The sequence below is a fragment of the Apteryx rowi genome, unplaced genomic scaffold (assembly GCF_003343035.1).
Source record: "Apteryx rowi isolate R43461 unplaced genomic scaffold, aptRow1 scaffold_723, whole genome shotgun sequence".
NCBI classification, from domain to species: Eukaryota; Metazoa; Chordata; class Aves; order Apterygiformes; family Apterygidae; genus Apteryx; species Apteryx rowi.
Window position 1 is genome coordinate 152,158 of NW_020451009.1, and position 20,336 is coordinate 172,493.

At 36.1% G+C, this 20,336-nt stretch overlaps 1 protein-coding gene across 1 annotated transcript in view; it reads right to left on the reverse strand.

Moving 5' to 3' along the window:
- Positions 1–20,336, reverse strand: part of NOL10 (nucleolar protein 10) — a 59,015-nt gene that overhangs the window by 38,438 nt on the left and 241 nt on the right. Inside the window, exons 2-12 of the mRNA XM_026087606.1 lie at positions 19,063–19,108; positions 18,186–18,284; positions 17,388–17,465; positions 15,543–15,580; positions 11,495–11,631; positions 10,667–10,732; positions 9,128–9,188; positions 8,524–8,609; positions 8,119–8,197; positions 6,784–6,933; positions 4,432–4,498 (exon numbers count right to left, since the gene is read on the reverse strand). Coding sequence (XP_025943391.1) covers positions 4,432–4,498; positions 6,784–6,933; positions 8,119–8,197; positions 8,524–8,609; positions 9,128–9,188; positions 10,667–10,732; positions 11,495–11,631; positions 15,543–15,580; positions 17,388–17,465; positions 18,186–18,284; positions 19,063–19,108 — 907 coding nt within the window. The remainder of the gene's footprint in view (positions 1–4,431; positions 4,499–6,783; positions 6,934–8,118; positions 8,198–8,523; positions 8,610–9,127; positions 9,189–10,666; positions 10,733–11,494; positions 11,632–15,542; positions 15,581–17,387; positions 17,466–18,185; positions 18,285–19,062; positions 19,109–20,336) is intronic.

Genomic DNA, 20,336 nt, shown 5'->3' on the forward strand with positions numbered 1-20,336 from the left:
CATAAAACTTGAAATACCTATTCTTACTTAAATAAGATACTGTGAGTAATGACTGCAAATACTCTGAATATAAAAAAAAACACTGTAGAAATATTGAATTCACAGAAAATCTGCAACTGTCATAGGATAAGTTCAAAATGAGGAATACTCTCAATTTCCTTCTACATGAGAGCACAGTAAGGACACTTGGCATATACTTCATGTTTGTCTCAATTTTGACTTTTCTGTGTAGCTGAACATCATGTATTACAAGAAGATGGAGCATGAAAAAAGAAGAAGAAGCAATCAAGTTAGATAACTTTCTGATCTAAAAGTACTGTAACATATGCTACTGAGACTATGAATCAATTACCACACACCCAGAGGGTAGAAATATAATTTACACCCAACTAGAGGAACGCAATTAACTTGGGTGGGGTAATCCTTCCTACCTAATCCTTTTATTAAAAATATACAATGCAGCTGGACTCTCAATGTTGGAAAAAAAGGGGGCTCGCTTTCCTGGCAGAGCAAGAAATTTGTGAAAGCTTAGTCAGCAAACTGAGACTAAAAACCAAACCTGGAAAGGTTTGCAGGCAGTTTAAGGAAAAAGCAAGAATTTACAGCATATAGTTCATGAATTAAGAGCTCCCTTAATGTATCAGCATGTTCACTACTACCACAGGAGAAAAAGCATTTCTCCATTTGCTGAATAAAAATCACTAGAGACAAAATGATAGAAATGAATTCTGCAGGTGCTTCAAAGATGACAACAAAGGAAAGCCTTATCTTTGAGAGTCTTCCACCTATTATTAAAGGGGAAACAGTCTGCTTTGATCACTTGCAAGATACTTCAGAGGGAAATGAATGAGAACTGTTTTTTTTTTCCAGAGAACAGATTTTAATAGGGCCATCTTAGGAAAGTGGTATACAGTATGGTATTATCAATTTACGGTGATAAAAATACAAGTATGGAGCAGTATTAAATGAGAGAAGCAGTTTTAGAGAAAGCAAGAGTTTTTGCTTTTTCTTTTAAATAGTTTTACAATAATTGAAACAAATGAGGCACAAATTTCTATCCACTGCTGCTAAAATGCTGTTAGGTTTCATTTATATTCGACAACTTAACTGAAGCTGAGTCAAGGTTACTCAATAATGGCAAACCTTTTCTCCCCCGACCCTATTCTGTGCATGTGTTATTGAGAAAAGAGACCCATAATTACTTTAAGAGATGCAATAAACCTCGTCATCATGTAGTTTGGTTAATGACGCACAAGGGTTTGCTTCCCATGAAAGGTAGTAGCACTGAAGCTGGTTGGTAAAACCATTTGTTTAAAAAAAAAACAAACAAAAACCCCACAGAAACACAAATTATTCAACTTATTCAAGAATAAGTTTTTCACATTAAACTGATCCACAATTTGCCATAAATATTTCACAATATTTCATGTTTCAATGTAGTTTCTGTTTTCCATTCTGTTATTGTTTTATAATTCTGACAATGCAGCATTGAAGTATTTCATTACAGCACGTGCAAAAGACRTTTTGTTGTAGAAAAGGGCTGCAATTAATACGAAGTAGCAGCTATCTTTTGTGGTTTTAAAATAAAATTAGAATACTATAACTCATCATAAAATTATAAATGTAAAATGTAAAAGTAAAATATCTACATGTATTAAACAACAATTTTCCCAAACAAAAGCATTTCAGATGCAAATTCAAGGCCTTCTCGTTCATGACATTTCTGAAATTATTTTCTTCAAGTTTGAAACAAAACATGTATTTCTAATTAAAATTCTGAACTTTGACCCACATCAGTGAAATAAAACATTCAAATTTCTTGTCCTATGCAATGATGAACAGCAAAAACTATGTTTAAGTGAATATAAGAGCATAAGGGTAAGATCAGGGTAAGGGTTTTGTGAACAGTAGTTTTGCATAAAATGTTAAGAGTACAGCCTAGGCAAGGATCTCTTGGGATTTGCTGTTCCATGATAGCTTCGCAAACATCCAAGGATGCTCGGAGACCAAAGACAGCACATTCATAGCCATGCCAGTGCTTAAGTGATTTTGTATTTCCTAATTTCCCCAACTGAAAATTGATAATACTGAAAGTATTTCCTGATTTTCAGGAATTTAATTATTCAAATTTGGAATGACGATAAGGTAATGCTAGGCATCTTACATTTTGCAGCAACAGTATTTACAACAAACATGCAGTGCACCACCTCTTACCTTAGTCCGTTCATTTTTCCCTGCAACATGTTCTAATTTTCCCTCTGTTTCTATAGGGCTAGAGAATACAAACCAGTTTCATCCCACAACAGCTCTTGCCAAATGGCATACCTCGATCTACCCTTTACAAATATAGTCCAAGAAGAAAGAAGAATAAGAATGGACGTAGAAGAATAAGAAGGAGACACAGAACAYAGGGCTGGAATACATAGTCTAGGTCACTGGGTTCAGACACTTAAAAAGGCAATGTCCAATAAGCAGCATTAGGGAGACATCTACATTTAATTCTTTGTGCTAAAAGACTCCTCCTGCAGAGTCTCATGAAAATCATTTAAGCCTACACCTGCAAAAGCACTTACGGTATGTCTACATACCACAGAGATTATAGAACATCCACAGTTGTGGAACATCCAACCTTACAGACATCTAAACTTGACTGGGTATGACCTGAACAACCTGATCAGACTTTGAAGTTGGATCTAACTTCAAAGTTGGCCCCACTTTGAGCAGGAACGTATGACCCCCAGAGTTCCCTTCCAAACTATATTATTCTAAGATAATTGACAAGCTTGACAATTGTCATTGACAAATAACTTAGGTGCTTTTCACTCCTTCTCATGGTCCCTTAATTATCAACACTGCAAGGATGTTAATCCACACCAGGGCTCTCTTTTGGATCAAATCAATTGACTCCTCAGAGATGAAACCTGGATGAGGTTCTAAGGATAATTCACTCTAATGACCTCTCCCTGTAGGCACTATGGATGAGACAAGACCAGGTTTGGCTACCTCCATATTACACAGTCCACATTGTTATCACAGCTATTCTCAAATACCCACAAATTAACTCGTAAGTACAATCAGGGCATGCAATATGTACCCTCAGCATCATGCCATAGAGTCCCTCTCCTGGCAGGCTTTGACTTATTGCTCACATTATTTCTGGCACTCTGACCTGGGAAAAAAACAAGTATATGGGACACCAATATGGTACTGACGTCCTTTTGAAGGCTCAGTAAACCTGGATCAATTGCTAAGTAGTGAAACACCAATTTGTTTCAGAGGGGTTAGCCCTGAGCGGCATGGAAATGAGTTAATATTTTTATCAGCAAGATCCTGTAGACCCTTAGAGTTTTGTTACAGCATGAGCTCAGAAATGCCCACCATCTCAGTAGTGCTCAGTATTTAAATACTCGTCTTGCAGGAAATAAAGTACACATTCTTAACCGAACTTGGCAGAAAAGACAAGATAAGTTTTAACTTGTTAGAAACCTCAAACTCACTTATCTACAATCTTGATTTTCCGCTGCTAGTATAAACTAAAGTCCAAGTCACTCTGTCTTCACTGCTACCTCTCTCTAAAATTAAGATAAGAGCAGAGTTTGCAACATAGGCATTCTCTGGATCAAGAATTTTGTCATGTGCCATTCTAGAGAACTTTTCAGTACTGCCTTCTAAACAGGAATTAGGTGTCATATACTAGCTAAGAACTAAGGAACTCAAATCAAGTTGGGAAAATTAAAGCCAGTTACAATCTCAGGTACAACCAAAGCAAATGTGCACATATAAACATCATTTTGTAAAACATTTTTCCTTAGAAAGTAAGATCCAGAAACCTTGGTTAAAATGACTCTCTGTTTTGACCTTTAAACATAACCTTAGGAGACACAGCAAATTTGAACAGTCATAATAAGCATGCAAATCTGTGCACTTAGAAATCAAAAATTTAACATCTTGGAAATCTTAGAAAAACTTAGAAATCTAAAATTTTAAACAGACTATTCAATCATAAGTAGGGCACAACAAGTGCTAGATCTAAAAACAAGAAAGATCAAATATTTTTAAACGCTCGTAGGAATTTGCAACCTTGTTATAAAGATGTTTTTACTAGCTCTAGAAAGAAAGCTCTGATTCATTTGGGACTGAGACTAGAAAAAGGCCAAAATTCCTATTCTTATGAAAGGCTTAAGATACCTGAAGAGGCAAAAGCAGCTGATCATTCAATTGACAGCACAGTAGCTTTTAACTACAAAGAGGCATCGATTTAACACAGATGCAGAGGAAACAGTGACACTAATTGACAAGCAACCATTTTTTCCTAGATCTGACATAAGGAAGAAAGTAGACCTAATCTGTATCACCTAAATAAGAAAAAAGATCACAGCTTTGGGTAACATTAGTTTTCTCTTTTGAACTTACTTAATATATCTAACATACCTGAGTTTGGATAAAGACAGACATCATTGATATCATATTCTGGCTCCATTGAAGTAAATATCTTCCCCTGAAATTTTAGGAAGAAAATATATTACAAAGAATTCAAACAATATAATTAAAYGCAGTAAATCTAAATGTTAAAAATAGCCATTATAGAAGCTAAGAAATATGGAATAAAGATGGATGAACATAAGKAATTCAACGTTGTATTTTGTCACTGATCAGATCTCTTACAAGGAGGTGTAGCCTGCTGGTTACTGAAGACATAGCAACATACAGTGAGACCTGTACTTTCTCTGCCCCAACTTCTGTGTTGAAAACACAAATGTCAGATCTGCTCTACTTTATTTTAGGGAAGCAGGGTAAGGTCCGTAAGTTCCTGGCACATTACCGGTGCAGACTTTATTCTGACCAAGTCTGAATGTGGTAGTTTTAAATTGTTTCATTTTTAGTAAGTATATTAGCTGAAATTATAGGTTTGCAGTGGAATTTGATTCTGGAGCTTGGTTCCTCCACTCTGCTCATGTCTAAATAAAAATGAGGTACAGCACAGCACAACACTTTACACTACTTACAGTTTACAAACTCAGTATTATAGAGGTCTGAATAAAAGCCCTCACTTGTATCTAATGTAGATCAGAACTGAAGTTGTAAGAGTATTTAAGAAAAAAGTAAAAGCAGGAAACAACATTCTCAAAAAATAAGAATTGGAACAGAGTCTGAAAAACCCAGACAAAATACAGGTGCTCTTACATGCCAACACATAAGACAGCCAGTAAAAGAAAAGTCTCTAAGAACTGGGCTGCAGATTCTGAAGCATGAGTGTACATGTCTACACAGTTCTAAATGAGCGACAGGAACAGAGCAAATTTTGATCCTATTCCTCTTTTTTCTTTCCCTGCAGCAATCCCACCTACCTTTCTGGGCCCTTCCTTTCCCTCCCAGTTATATGCTGTTACCCCACCCACCTCTGGTCTCTCCCTGATGATTAATAAGAGTCCTCCCCCACCCCGGTCTTAGCAGACAAAAGCCTCATGCTCCCCACCCCAAGGCACGTCTCAGCATGGGGCTATTCTGGTATCAAAGCCATATGCTCTCCACCCCACAGTCTGCCTCTGCAGTTGGTTCCCAGCCAGAGATAGTCAGGAACCAACATCTGGGAGAGGTGGAGCCAGCTGGAACATAGTCTAGGAAAAAGTCCAAAGCTATCTTTGCCTTCCAGCAGCAAAAAACCCTCCCTTTTCCCACTGCAGAGGCCACCTGACAAACCTTATAGTTTTTAATTCTCAATCAGAGAAATATATATATCTAAGAAAAATGGAGAGGGGCCATTGCAGATGTTTTAAATAATAACCAATAATTTATTTGCCCTTTCAGACAATGAAAAGTAACTGCAGAGGAGGTTACAAAAAAACTATTTGAGATCACAGAAAAAATAAAAGAGGCTATTGAAAGTTCATGAAGAAACACACAATAGAAAAATAACTGCTTGAAATAGCTAGAAAAAATTCCTTTAAATTACTTTAACTGCTCTTGATATATTTCATTATAAAGCTAGAAAAGCATAGATACAGGACAGAGCATGTTTTTTAGAAGGAATACAATGACTAAAGATAGCCCCTTAAACCAAACCAAATTACAGTAGTATTACTATGGATCTATGGGTTAGTATAGTCTGTGCAAGCTGCACTGATGGAAAGATAAGAAAAAGAATAGTACAATATAACGAAAGAAAGCCTCATAATTAGAAAGTTCAACTTCATTTATAGGTGCAAAAGGCAAGGATAAGATGTTGTCTACTACAATCTAATCCATTAAAACAATGTAATAAGCACTGTAATTTTGATGTAGGTATAATGTCTGCTTCACCATCAGAATAGTTTTCTGTGGAAACAAGCAGTACCCAATTTTAATAGTTTACGAACTAACTGATCTACCTTTGAAGTTAGCCCTGCTTTGAGCAGGAAATTGGAGTAGATGACCAATTTTTCTCTGACAAAAAATCAGAAATGGATGTGTTTAAGCAGACTGAGAAATACACAAACCATGGCAATGGCTAAAATACTGCTTTTTATTTTTAAAACCTTCCACTGAAAGAAGCATCTTAGGCAGATGCTTAACAAAACATTTAAAAAAAGAAGACAGTATCTTTATACCTGACAGGCTGCTGAATACCTTTTCAGATGTTGGTTTGTTTAGTCAGACAGGACAAAATACTATGTAAATTAGAACACATTAAAAAAAACACAAATTCCTACACTGAATTTAAGCTTTATTATTTAACTTTGAAATGCACATGAAAGAAATATATGAAAATACAAGATAAAACTGCAACAACATAAAAACACTTACTGTATCTTTGTTCCACATTTTTATGATTCGAGAATCTGCAGAGATAATTAAATCTAACTGATGCTGAAACTGAATTGACTTAATAGGCAGGCCATACTGGTGATCTTTGACTATTAATGGGTTACTAGATCGGAGATCATATAATAAAACCTAGAAGAATAAAACACAGATTAAACTTAAGATCAAGAGGAAGTTACCTAAAACAATTCTCCATTAAAGATTTAAATAAAGTTGGGATTTCCTACTTAAAACACATGACAAGTTTTATGTAACGGAAATCATTTTAAGTTCTGAAGAATGCTTATTAAACTAGCCCAGTTTACAATTTATTTTAACCGACAACATGCTTCAGTCTAGAAAAATTAAGAGTAAACTTAAGACCTTACCATCTTTCCAAAGTCTTTTTAATTTGTACTGAAAAATGAGCTGTTTTCAAGGCTCTTAGCATCTCTTAATTACCAATATTTAACTTCCAGATTCTTGTACTATTCTTACAAAATTTAAATTTTCAGAAGCCCTTCTAGATTCAGCAAGTATCACTTTCACGCAGTAAAACGACAAAGTTGTTTTTTTTATTATTATTAGGAAAATGGCCACGTCTTTCAGAAACCTGCATTTTACTCTCAAAAATTGCCTATGAAACCTGAGGAATACCTTAAATCTTTCACATCCAAACTGTGAATACTAATAATTTGGAGGAAGAAATGTTACTAGTTTTTTTAAATAAAAAATATATATTCTCCAATAAAACTGGCCTCACACGTATACTAAGAGCATCACAGCTACAACTCTTACATATGCATCTGCTCTTGAACAAGCTGCAGTTTTCTAACCTCATGAAAAGACTCAAGACAGAAAAAGTCCTAGTACTCCACTTTACAAATGGATTGGTAAAAACGAATAAATGAATAGAAATGATCCCCTATTATGCCCAGAAGATAAAAAAGTAAAAATAATTGAAAGACAATCACTCTTGCTTCTCTAGCCACAAGCAAGATAAAGGAGAGCACATATGCTGCACTGAGATGGTACTGATAGAGCCCACAAAAAGCAGTAACTTCCTCACATACTCGACTCCTGAGTCAAAAGAAAACTGCAAAGTATGTATGCTGTGATGATTTTAAGCTGTCCCTACAGTATTCTGAACCATAAGACCATTTGATCAGATTAATCTGCACTTTAAGAATGATTATTACTACTACTCTACACATTAAATTTATGCTCTTATTTTTATTATTTTACATTCATATCACAGTAAGCGTACTCAATGTATGACATGCATGAACTGCAAGAATAGTATCTCCTAAGATCTATTGTACATAAAGTTAAATCTACCTGCCCCGTAGATGTTCCAACGGCCATATTCAAAGCTCCGTTAAATTTCAGTGCTGAAATGGATGGTAAACCATCTATCCTGCAAAGCATAATGATTATAATTAGACATTATTTCAATAAAAGCTGCAAATATTTTTTTAATTAAAAATAGCTAAAATAATTAATGCAAATTAATTTATTGATATCACTGAGAAGCACTTCTTCAAAAAGCTGTATTATTTACAACTTGTAGTTGTATATATAGTTGAAAAATAGCCATTTTTATTCAGATCAATTACTAAGAGACCAAAGAAAGCAATGAGGAGATTATTTGCAGGCCATATTAATWCAAAACAGGATTTGTTTCTAAAGGCAAAACTTCTCAAAAAAGGAAGAACACACTTTATAAAGGTAGTTTTTACTCACTCTGTGTCTGCTGTCACACTGCTTAAAGCACAATCCAACAACCCAACTCGATTTCTAGTTCTAGGATCCCAGCATTCCACTTTACCCTAAACAGTACAGAAAACATATTTTGAGCTTATACAACAAATTTCTGGCATTCTGAAAATGTTTGAATAAAATTATGAATTATTTCATATATAAATAATTAATCATATTTCCTAGGTTAACATGAGTTGTTCTAATAATGGCATACAATTTCCACACATTTCATTTATATTTTAAAAACTGTGATCTGAACGTAAATCATTAATATTAAATTTCCCGATATTAATAGGGTGCACATGCTAGCTAATTTCTACAACGTTCGTATTTTAAGGCAAGACAACATTGTTTTCTCTCTCATCTGCAAAATCTCAAGCACCTCCGCAACCAATATAGCTCAGAAATTATAACTACATTATGCTCTAGAAATGGCCTTCTTGTTTAACGGTTCTACATTTAACAGAGCAAATGAGATTAAATTAATTATTTAGCTACATGTCATGATTTCTTATCTTTTTGCAAACCAGTATAAAAGAGAAACAAATATTACTGTCCTTTTTATAAAAGGAATGCAAACATTTACCTCAGCTGTCCCTGTAGCAAACAAGAAGTGTGTAGGATTTATGTCACAGACATTATTCTCTCTAAAACAGAAAAAGGAGTATGTTTAATGACCTCAGAATAACTTGACACATGAACAACTAAAAAGATTTTGGTAACCATGTACACTACCGCTTAGCCTGGAGAAGCAAAGGAGCACCTAATAGCAGCTTTCCGATACCTAAGAGGAACATACCAAGAAGTTGGAGCCAAGCACAGAAGGAGAATCAGAGAAAGTGCTCAGAACCCGAAACAGGGGAGATTCTGACTGGATGTAAAGATAACATTTTTCACCATAAGGATAATTAAACACTGGAGCAGGTTGCCCAGAAAGGTGGTGGAATCTCCATCCTTGGAGTTTTCAAGACCCAACTGGAAAAAGCCCTGGGCAACTTTGTCTGAATTAGCATTGACCATGCTTTGAGCAGGAGACTGGACTAGAGACCTCCTGGGCTTCCTTCCAACATGAATGATTCTCTGCCCATATCCACCACTTTACCATCGAGGTGTGCCACATCTGTCTCTTCCACTACATTCATAAACACCTCAATTTTGTCAAAAGGTCTTCCAGATTACACATCCTCTGAAGCTTACAGAAATCCCCAGCATATTCTGAGCAACAGCCTGTCTTCCTTTCCCTCTCTAAAGTACTCTGTTCTCAACAGTGCACCCCAGGAGCTCCATGTATCTCTAACAGCTCTTCCAGAGCACAAATATTTATTTTTGTAAAGCCTTAGCCACTCCTTACACCCCAGATACCCACCCATCCCAAAGCCTTCCAACTTCTTCCATTCAAAGCCCTCCATCTCTAATTCTATAACACATCCAACTCCCCTACCTTACAGCCTTCTCCTACCTTCAAGTCTCATCTCCCTGATTCAGATTTCACACAAGACCCACAACTATCCTGCTTCAGGCTTATCCCCTTTGTTTTGCTGCCACTCAGCTTCTCTAGTTGTGCCTGCCTAAACATTGCTACTAAGCTATCTTACCTGCTGACTACCTGCTATTGCCCACCTACTGGCCACTTTATCCAGTCAAGTCTGTCTTCTCGCCAGACAAAAGAAGCTCAGCAGCTCTGGTAGAGATTTCAAAAAAATCAGATGCATGTTGGCAATATAAAAATCTCTTTTGACTATTTCAAGAGCAGAAGGACAAAGATGTGTCTGGGAAAGTTCATGCCCTGTGGTAGATCTACATATGATGGTTAAATTGAGGATTAACGGCAAAGGTTTAATGGAATGCTCTTAAGATCAAGTTATATAATACCGGTTATAAGTCTGTATTAAGCAATTTTAAAATATCCACTAAATCAAACTCTATTAAAATATATATATATAAAAAAAAAAGAATGACAGAACATAAAATAGAATGAGGCTTAGACTCAGCATATGTTCCTTTTTGAACTGTACCTTACAATGTACTCAAGCAGTATTCAGATACAATGCTGCTAGTGGGCATACCAGTAGTTTGGCTCCACCTGGTGGAAAAAAGACAGCCATCATGCATTACAGATACTTACGAAGCATCAGTCTGCAAGGAGTTCAGAAACCTTCCTTGTTCCAGATTTAGCCTGTATACTTCAGAACTACAAAGAAAAAAATCTAAAATTACTCCTTTCTCTTCCAAATACTGAAAAATATTGTTATAAGTTAGGGGAAGTCATGAAAACTCTTGTCAAAAGCTTAAATTTACCAAATATATAATTTTCAGATTTTACATTCTAAAACATAAGATACATCCAACTTTCAACTTTAAAAATACAGAAAAAAAAAGTGTATGTTCAAAGACATTTATTACACTGCAATGTCATATTAATTACTTTTTTCAGGGAAAAGATGCATTAATTCCTTTCTTAAGATTTTTTAATTTGCTATGATTTACCTTACATCTTGAATCACAACTTGTTTGAAACATTAAAGACCCTATTTTATTTTTAATTTGTCTTCTCACAAACTCAGTTAATAATTTTATGGGATTTTACTCAACAGACTAAATTTGAACAGTAATGAAACACCAACCAGGATAGAAAAGGTTATCTCATTTTCCTTATTTAGATGTTCATCATTTTTTAAAATACAGTACAACAAACTGCAATTTTGATAACAAGTTTCCAAATACATGATGTACCTGGTTTAAGAATCAAAGTCTTAAATGATGCAATAAACTGAATTAATCTAGACTTTCCACATTTCCTACTCTTCACAAATAGTCTCCATTATGARTTTGGAATTTTTACCATTTTTTCCAATTAAAAAAGTATTTTTAACTTCTCCAGAATTTTTATGTTCATTTTATTCTTGGAAAACATTTCTAACAAGTGAAACAAAATAATCCATTTGATCAATACCTTGCTGCTACAAAATACAGGTCACATGATGGATAGTGATAAGAAAAATCTCTACCAAATTTTGGTATTCTTGTTCTGTAGTAGTGGCCGTGCTGTGAATGAAACTCCACAAATCTGTCACACTGCAAGAAGACAATCTGAAAATAAAGCAGAGAGAATAGAATATAAAGAAGGAGACAGCAGTGTCTCCTCAACTTCTGTTACAACACAAACTCCAGTGATTTTTCAAACTCACACAGGGTTATTGCAACCCATGTAAATCATTTCTATTAAAATGACAAAATCGAGAAGTGCTTTGTCATTCTCAGTAGCCACAGCAAAGTGCTTTATTAATAAATATTAATGTTTACAGAAGTATAAGTGATACCCTGAAACTAAGTCTGCAACCAGAAGCAATATAGCTGCCTGTATTATGCAGCACCAAAATTAACATTTTCTGCTTTTCTTTCAGACACTAGAGTTAATAATTTCTTTCAGGTACAATACCACGCAGACAACATATAAGTACTAAGCTTACTTACTATATCCTGATGCAAGGCAGTGTTTCATAAGTGACACCAATGACCTTTGAACAAATTTTGTTTGTTTGCTGACTGAATAAGGATGTTATTGTTTCTTTTCTGAAATTCACTCAAATATCTCAGTCCTGGAAGAATCCACAGTGAGGCACAAATAGAATAAAATAGATAAAATAGGCTAGAACCTGCCCTATAGGCCTGATGGCAAGTTAACATGCCACAACTGATATCCACATGAATGAATTCTTCCCACTCCAAATAGGGTTGGTACATCCACAATGTCCAACAGACTCAAGCTATACTTCAAATCATGCCCAAGCACGGTTGAGTAACAGTTGGCCTGACCCAAAATCACACCAGGAAGCATGCAAATAATATGGACAGCCACAGAAAACTCTTGACTCTGAGCCTCATCTCTATTTAGCTTAGGACAGAATAGGCGCTAGTTTAGTTCAGAATAGATATAGTGCATATGTCTTCATACATCTGGTACACAGTTAAGAATTTTTAAAAATTCCCCACTGCTGGACTATATTGTTAGCAATGCTAATAATGATTAGAATCTCGGGAAAGACCAAGTACCATTGTGGTTTTAAATCTGTCATCTTTATTCATACACCTATATATTCTTCCCTTATGGGACATGAACGAAGTACTAACTGGATTATTACTTCATAAAAAATTATCACCAAGTCTCCTCTTAGTTATGCCTTTTCTATTATCAGAAACCCCAATGTTTCAACTTTTATTCTTAGGTAGGTCCTTCTAAGATCCAAAACAAAGTGGAATATTGTCTTTCAGAAGTGTAACCACTGTTTCATACAAGAGTACCAATGCAGCTGCACAGGTGATGTTAAACAACAACATTCCTAAACACAAACACTTCATCACTGTGAGGATGGTTGAAGGCTGGGACAGCTTGCCTGGAGAGGTTGCAGAGTCTCTATCCTCGGAGATACTTAAAACCTAACTAGACACAGTCCTGGGCAACCTGCTCTAACCAGCCCTGCTTGAGCAGAGGAGTTAGGCCTCCTGATCTCCAGTTGTTGCTTCCAGCCATAACTGTTCTGTGATTCTGTTTTTCATATACAACCCAATCAACTGTGTGCCTAATACCTTCATATTTTTAACTGTAGGTCTAAAGCAAGCAAAGCTCTTTACTTATTTCTTAAAACCAATGCTCAGATCAAATCTTTTCTCAATTGTAACTACCACAAAATAAGAAATTTCTGTAGCTTTGTGCAGTACAGAAGGTAAGTAAACTCACGAGAACAACATAACATTAAATCATATTTAAATTAAATAATATCACATTCTGTTAGCAAACTAATAGTAAGCCATCAAAAAACTGTTACCAGGAAGAGAAAAGATTCAGTGAGAATGATGCATTTCTCATTTTCAATGAGAAATGTGCATATTCATTCTTCTCTCGCTCTCTACAGTATTGGAATTAAAGACATTTATGTTTTATCATCAGATACAATTCAGTGGAAATCATGTTTGTCCTTCCTTCTTATTACATTAATTCCAGTCACTAGCGGAAACCATAACCTTCGTGTAGCAAAAGCAGAGCCCCTGTTACGTGGCAAAAATCACTAGGTGGACACCCGTGCCTTTTTGCGGAAGGCTGAGGAAGAAAAGATTTCACTCTTTTCTCAGTCTAAAACTAGAAAGCACAGAAGTGTAACTGGGATCGTGGATGCCAATTTGAATATGAGCCAACAACGTGCTCCCCATGTGAAAAGGCAAATCAGCCTCAAAAGGCTACATTAGGAGCAGCATGGCAGCAGACCAGGTGGAAGCTATTTTCCATGCTATACTCAGTGCTCATGAGGCAGTGTGTCTAGTTTGGGGCCTCCCACTTCAAGAGGGATGCTGACAGGATGAAGAGGGCTACCAAAACAGACAAGGGATAGAGCACTTGACCTACAAGGAAAGGTTGAGGGATCCTGGTTTGTTTAGTCAAGCAAAGAGGATCCCATGGGACAATCTAATAGCAGCCTACAACTAAAGTATAGTTACAAAAATGACAGACTCAAAATCTTCTCAGCCACAAAACACTAAAGCAACAGTGAAAAATTAAGGTTTGGAGGGTCAGTTTGAACATTAATAAAAAAATTCTTTATGAAGAGGTAGCATAGAATTTCAACAATTTATCCAGAGAGTTTGTGGAATCTCCATACTTCGAGTTTTTGAAAGTATTGGCCACAGTCCTGCTTCAAGCATTAAATGACCTCCCTTTCCAATCACTATTTCTATGATTTTAAGTGTTTCAAGTGTAATTTTTTCAAACATCGATGTTCCTTTTTAATCATGTTTAAGACATAAATAAAACAACTACCTGAAAACAGTTTTCTTCCTAATGATTTGGCACACTTTTGGAAAATAAAATTGAAGATAAGATTGTATTAAATTGCCAAACTAGGGCTCCAGCCTGGAATACAGTACCAATTTTAGTTCAAGACAAGCACAAACTTGCTAGTAACCAGTCAGAAACAGATCTGTGAACATATGTTTCTCACCCACATAGCTGTTTGGTCTTTACAACAGGAAACATTCTCCCACAGACGAACAGACAGGTTGGAGAAAACTGTACTATATCATCAGTGCTGCCTCCTACTTGAATTCACACACATGCTTAGAAAACTCACAGGGGGAAATTTTGAAAAGACTAGACCTAGAAAGCTAGATGATAATGTCTCTGACAAAAATGGAAATATTTGTTAAAAAAAACCCACAGCAGAAATACTAAGGTCTCATCTCAGAAAAATATTTCAGTAAACACTCAACTATGAAATAACAGCTTGTCCAAATGAAATCAGCAAAATTACTTACATAACTAAATTTCATATTTAATTGGCACATAATACCCTGATGAATCAGCAAAGGGAAGTTTATAGAAAGATGTAATATCTTTTTTTTACACCAACTGTTGTAGCTGGAGAAAACAGATGAGCTTTCAAGCACACAAATTCTTCTTCAGGTCCTCAGCAGAATCAGAAGAGGTATCTGCATCAGACTTGAAGAAAGGCTCATGGGCCTAAGAACTCCACTGTTTTCTCTAGTTACAGCAGTTCACAAAAGATACTACTTTTCTCCACTATTTTTGCCTCATTCATATGCTTAGATCATTGTGACTACAACAACACTGCCAAATCAGGCTATTTACTTATTTGTAGCTATCCCACCTTTCAAAAATGGTGCATCTGGGCTACTATCCCAAGTGATTGTGATTATATATTACCATAAAAAGAATGATTAATTCTGCTTTTTACATTATTTTTATTCATAGAATAGATCATTATTTGAATTTTTTCTCTACTACAGGCAAAAAACTTTAAAGGTGTTAAGGCAAATTATAGCACAAAGAGGCAAAGAAAACAAACAACATTTTGAAGGTATAAAAATGTTTATCTTTTTTTTATTTTTTTGTTCCAAAAGTTGTGATTGACTGCCTTAACTATATATGAAAATGCATTTTAATATACACATTAAACACTTTTTTTATACACTGAAAACATTAAACATACCTTTGAGTAATCATCTGATAAAATCTCAAATGTAACCACTAGAGGAGAGAGCAAGAAAGTTTTAAGTCAACTCAGTAAGCAAACTTATTTGCAAACATTGGCATAAATCCTGAAAACATTTACATTTATGTTAACCTTTAGTCATGTAAGTATTCCCCACAGGTGTCAATGCATCATGTAGGCATTGTGATAAAATCTTTAATTATATAACCTAATTTGCAGAACAGCAAGTACTTTTCTAAAACTTTAGAAACATATGAAGCATCTTGTAATCTTTTTATCATTCTTGTACACTTGACACTTTCCTCAACACAATGTTCAACCACGTATTTATTGGCTCAAGGAAGGTCTAATCCAATGGTTTTCAGCGTGTGCGGGGTCCATGAATCTTTGACGATGCACAAAAGATGATTTAAAAAAAAAAAGTTCAGATATGCTACACAGAAATCTGCATACATTAATTTTCTAAGGTGTCAGCACTTCCACAGAAAAAGTTTTAAGGATCCATTAATCACAAATTTGAAAGTTATTATCTACACTGACTGAAATGTATTGAACTTCAGCTAGCTTTAAATGAGCTGGGTCAAGAACATTAGGCAGTAGCTGCTTCAGCTAGGCTGGCTGCATTTAAATAAGCTAGCTTATTCAAAGTTACTGGAAGTGACTCTATGCTAATTTCAAAGTAAACATAACTTCAGTCTAGTGAGATGGCAGTTCTAAAAAATTTAACTTTAAGCTCAAATATATCAGCAAGCATTCACTATTACAATGACTTTTACTCTTTTAAAATCAGGTCTCACTCCTGCCACCTCTTCTCCCCACCCACTCTCAACTGTTACCCCTACATCTCCTCTCCTCTTTCTTACTTGCAGCATTGTCCCTTCACTACCTATGATTCCTTGTAGTACTTAGGCATAGTGTAAGAAAACACTGCTATGCTTTGCTCCCCTTTTCCTGACCTAATTCAGTGGTTCTCAATTTTCATTTTTACTCCACAGTTTCGCACACATTGCACTAGAGCAGTTTCATTTTTCTGTAATGACTTAAGACTTCTGCCACTCTCTACTCATCCCTCAYTGTTTTGTTCACATCTGCATCCCACTGTTCAGCTTTTAGTCTTCCTATTTTAACTAAAAAAAACACAAAAAAAACAATCTTCCTCAAATCCCTGCTTCCTAAAACTTGGAGCCACAGCAGCTCTGATCTCCTCCCCCAGTCTAACTTCCAGCAGATTCTCCTTCACTCATTGTCCAGATGGCTCCTTGTTGTCCTCACTATAGTTTTTCTCCATCCAAAATACTAGCAAACAAGATGTAATTAGGACCTTGTCCATGCTACCACCTAGCCCTAAGGTACCCTTCCTTCCACAAAAATACTCAGGAAATTCTCTTGCTTCTGTAACTCACCTAGCGAGCTTGGGCTCCAGTAGGAAAACAATGAGAATTCATTGAAGTAATGATGGTGCAGCCACCACACTGCATTCCTCTACCTTAGGACTTCACAGAAGGAAGAGAAAAGAAGGGAGAACTTGCTGCTACCTAGCCATCACACACACACAGCATTCCTCAGAGTTGGGGCTTTTGGTCACATTCACTCTCCAAGCGCCATGCTTACTGGCTCAAAGTGAATGCTATTCTTCATTTGGCTTCAAGAGAAGAAAGAACTTAAAAAAAAAAAAAAAAAAAAAAAGGATAAAGATGTCAGATGTCATCTTCCTCTAGATTCCTGTGTTGTTCCTCACCCCGCAATACATTCTGATGTCCTCAACATAGGGAAGGAAACGTGTACTTTAGTTGAACCTGAATTATATGTGAAAGGTAGTAAGCAGTCATATCTTGTACTAACCTTCAGAATCTAAGCACCTTTCAAATTTCTGGGATAACTGATAGGTATCAAAACAGCGGATCCTTGGTTTATAAGTTCCTGAAAGAAAAAATTGATCCTTAATAAAAAACTAAACAAAACGATAACACCAAAGCATGTTTTTTGACTATGAAATCTTACATATATAGACTTTACTGTATTTCAACTATAAGAATTCTGACCTTAGAAAACAACAGAACTACCAAAATGCCTGTGACTGGGAAAACAGGCCTCTCTGTAACTGACCTTAAAGACTCTTTTGGCTTTGATGCCTGAAAGTCCTCTACCTATACATAGATTCTTCTGATTACTGGATACATGATTTAAAATTTAATAATATCTTCCAGTAAGTTTGAAAGACCAAGTCTTCTTATGCTAACAAGTCCTACTTAAAATATTCAGGTTTGTAGCCTGCTTCAATAGTTATGAAATGTAGAATTATCAGCTGACCTTTAAAGCAATACTCAAATAACAATGTTCAGAAGTTATATACACACACACACACACATATATATATTTAATAAAAATAGTTAGGATACAGTTAAAAATTAAGTTCCTAAAAAAGAAGAATACCTGTATTCTAAAAACAAATGTTTCAGCACAGTGTCATAATAGCAAAACATTGGTTCTATCACATCATAACAGTAAACTCAAACTCTAAGCAATGCTCCATTTAAAAAACAAACTCTATCAAATCTACCCTAAATAGTAAGGTCTTCTGTGATCAAGATTTCCTAGTACTTTCAGTCTTTGCTATAGAGAGACTTTTAGTTAACTCACCAACTGCCATAATATACTGTCCATCTCTTGACACCTTAATCTTTGTGCTAATTGTGGGCATCTCAAAGTCCTGAATAAGTTCAATTCTTCTACGAATATCTATAAAAAAACAAAATTGTTTTAAAATATAGTAGTATTGTATCAGTCAAAAAGTGTAAGGGTTTCTTATGAAGTATGTTGAATGAATTGAATACAGAAAATTAGTCTTGATCTTTTAAGTGTAATTAAGATATGCTATATGCAGATTAATACAGTCTGTTAACCCTGAGAAGTAGGCTACCTCCACACAGAATAAATGTCTATTCTGAGGTAGCAAATATGTAACACATTATTATATATTGCATTAACAAATATGTATCATACATTTTATACAATTGAGAGGTTGTATAATATGTCCCATCATCTTGCTACCTCTTTATAAGTGTTTTAGTTGGGCGAGTATTTTTATACGGCACTTCTCATGATACTTAAATGGCCATCCTTTTTCTGCAGGACAAGCTTAGACTAAAACGATGATGTTCCTGCACTGCTCTAAACACAGCAGAATACACATAAAGGACTCTGTAGTTGGGCTTTATCATAAAATATACATGGAATGTACCCATCATGATTTTGTTCAATCTACAATCCTAATACTTAATGCCTGGAACTTAAAATGGTGTTGGTACTATTCTATTTACATTAAGCTATATAGGAAGTTAAAATACGGTATTCTAAGCTTAATTCTTCGTAGCTTTAATTTTGTAGCTATCAAAGTATAAGCTAGATATAACTAACTATATTTTATCAGTCTGTAATTTTCTTGTCTATTTCTGGACTTCCATGTTGCATACATGCAACTGCATATTATTAAGGACTACATAATGGGACAACGCACCACCATCTTTCTTCTGTAAAGCTCTTTTCTTCCTGTCAGAGAGCCACTGAAAGAAAATAGATGAAGCTATCATCAGTATTAAGTTTATTACACATAAAGAAATCAGACAATTGCTTAAAGTTCATCAAATTTGAGAGTGCAAGAAATTCAGGAGCTGTCAGGCACATTATTATTTTTTTAATTCATTAATTACATTTAAAATTCCATTAGTAAGTTTAACAATTTTACATTCAAAAAAAAATTACTTTGTTGAGTGTCTGTAGAATAACATACCTACCGCTAGAGACAGACGYATTCAAACTGTATTTTTAGTTTAAAAATATTTGCAACTGTTTTAGTTAAAAAAAAAAAAAATCAATATAAGCATATATATAAAAAGGTCAGTCAGAACAGTTTTGTAAGCCACCCCGGTCTTGGCTGGAGCTACACATATAGCATCAGTTCAAATGTTTACCAGCATATTGTAGAGAATATACAGTAGCCAACAAACAAACCACAAACTAGTGAGCTAACAAATGCAAAAGGATCTCATTTTAGCCTGGGCTATGCAACCCTGCTCAAAATTCCAAGAGTTACAAACCTAGAATGATTTGGGTGACTCAGGAAAGAAACGGGGCCCAAAAATACAATACATTAACAGTCCCCTGGCTTTTTTAAACTTTTGCTTAAAGAATATATAAACAGCCACACATAGTCAGATAACTGGCCATCTACAACAGCAGTCAGTGACAGACGCCCAGGGAACAGAATAAGAATGAAGCAGGACGCAGTGATGGTTTCCCCTGTCTGTTCCCCAATTTCTACCAAACCAAAGCCCTAGCCCTTCTCTGCATTTATCAGCCCACGATAAATTTTTCTTATATGGATCCATCCACTTCCTTTTTGATCCACGTGAACTTCTGAGGCCTTGCGGTAACACGCTGCGCAGCACCCTGCCATGAAACCAAACGCAGCCCGGCAGCGGCAGGAAAGCTGCGCAAAAACACGTGCCAAGGCCAAGGCGGAAGCAGTGCGCCCCTGAACCGCACGTAAAGCGGCGGCATCTCCTCCTCGCCTCAGAGCGAGCGCTCAGCCTCCGAGAAGGCCGGTCGGGAAGGGAGTCGAGCCGCGCGCGCAGCTCTCGCACCCCCACGCCGCAGCACGCTTTCCCCGGCGAAGCGGCAGCTCGGGCGCSGCGCCGCGCCGCGCCGCCCCGACACGGGCCCCCCCGCCCGGGACCCTTCTCCGGCTCTGGGTCCCGGCTCCCGCCCGCTGCCCCGGCTCGGGGCCACCGT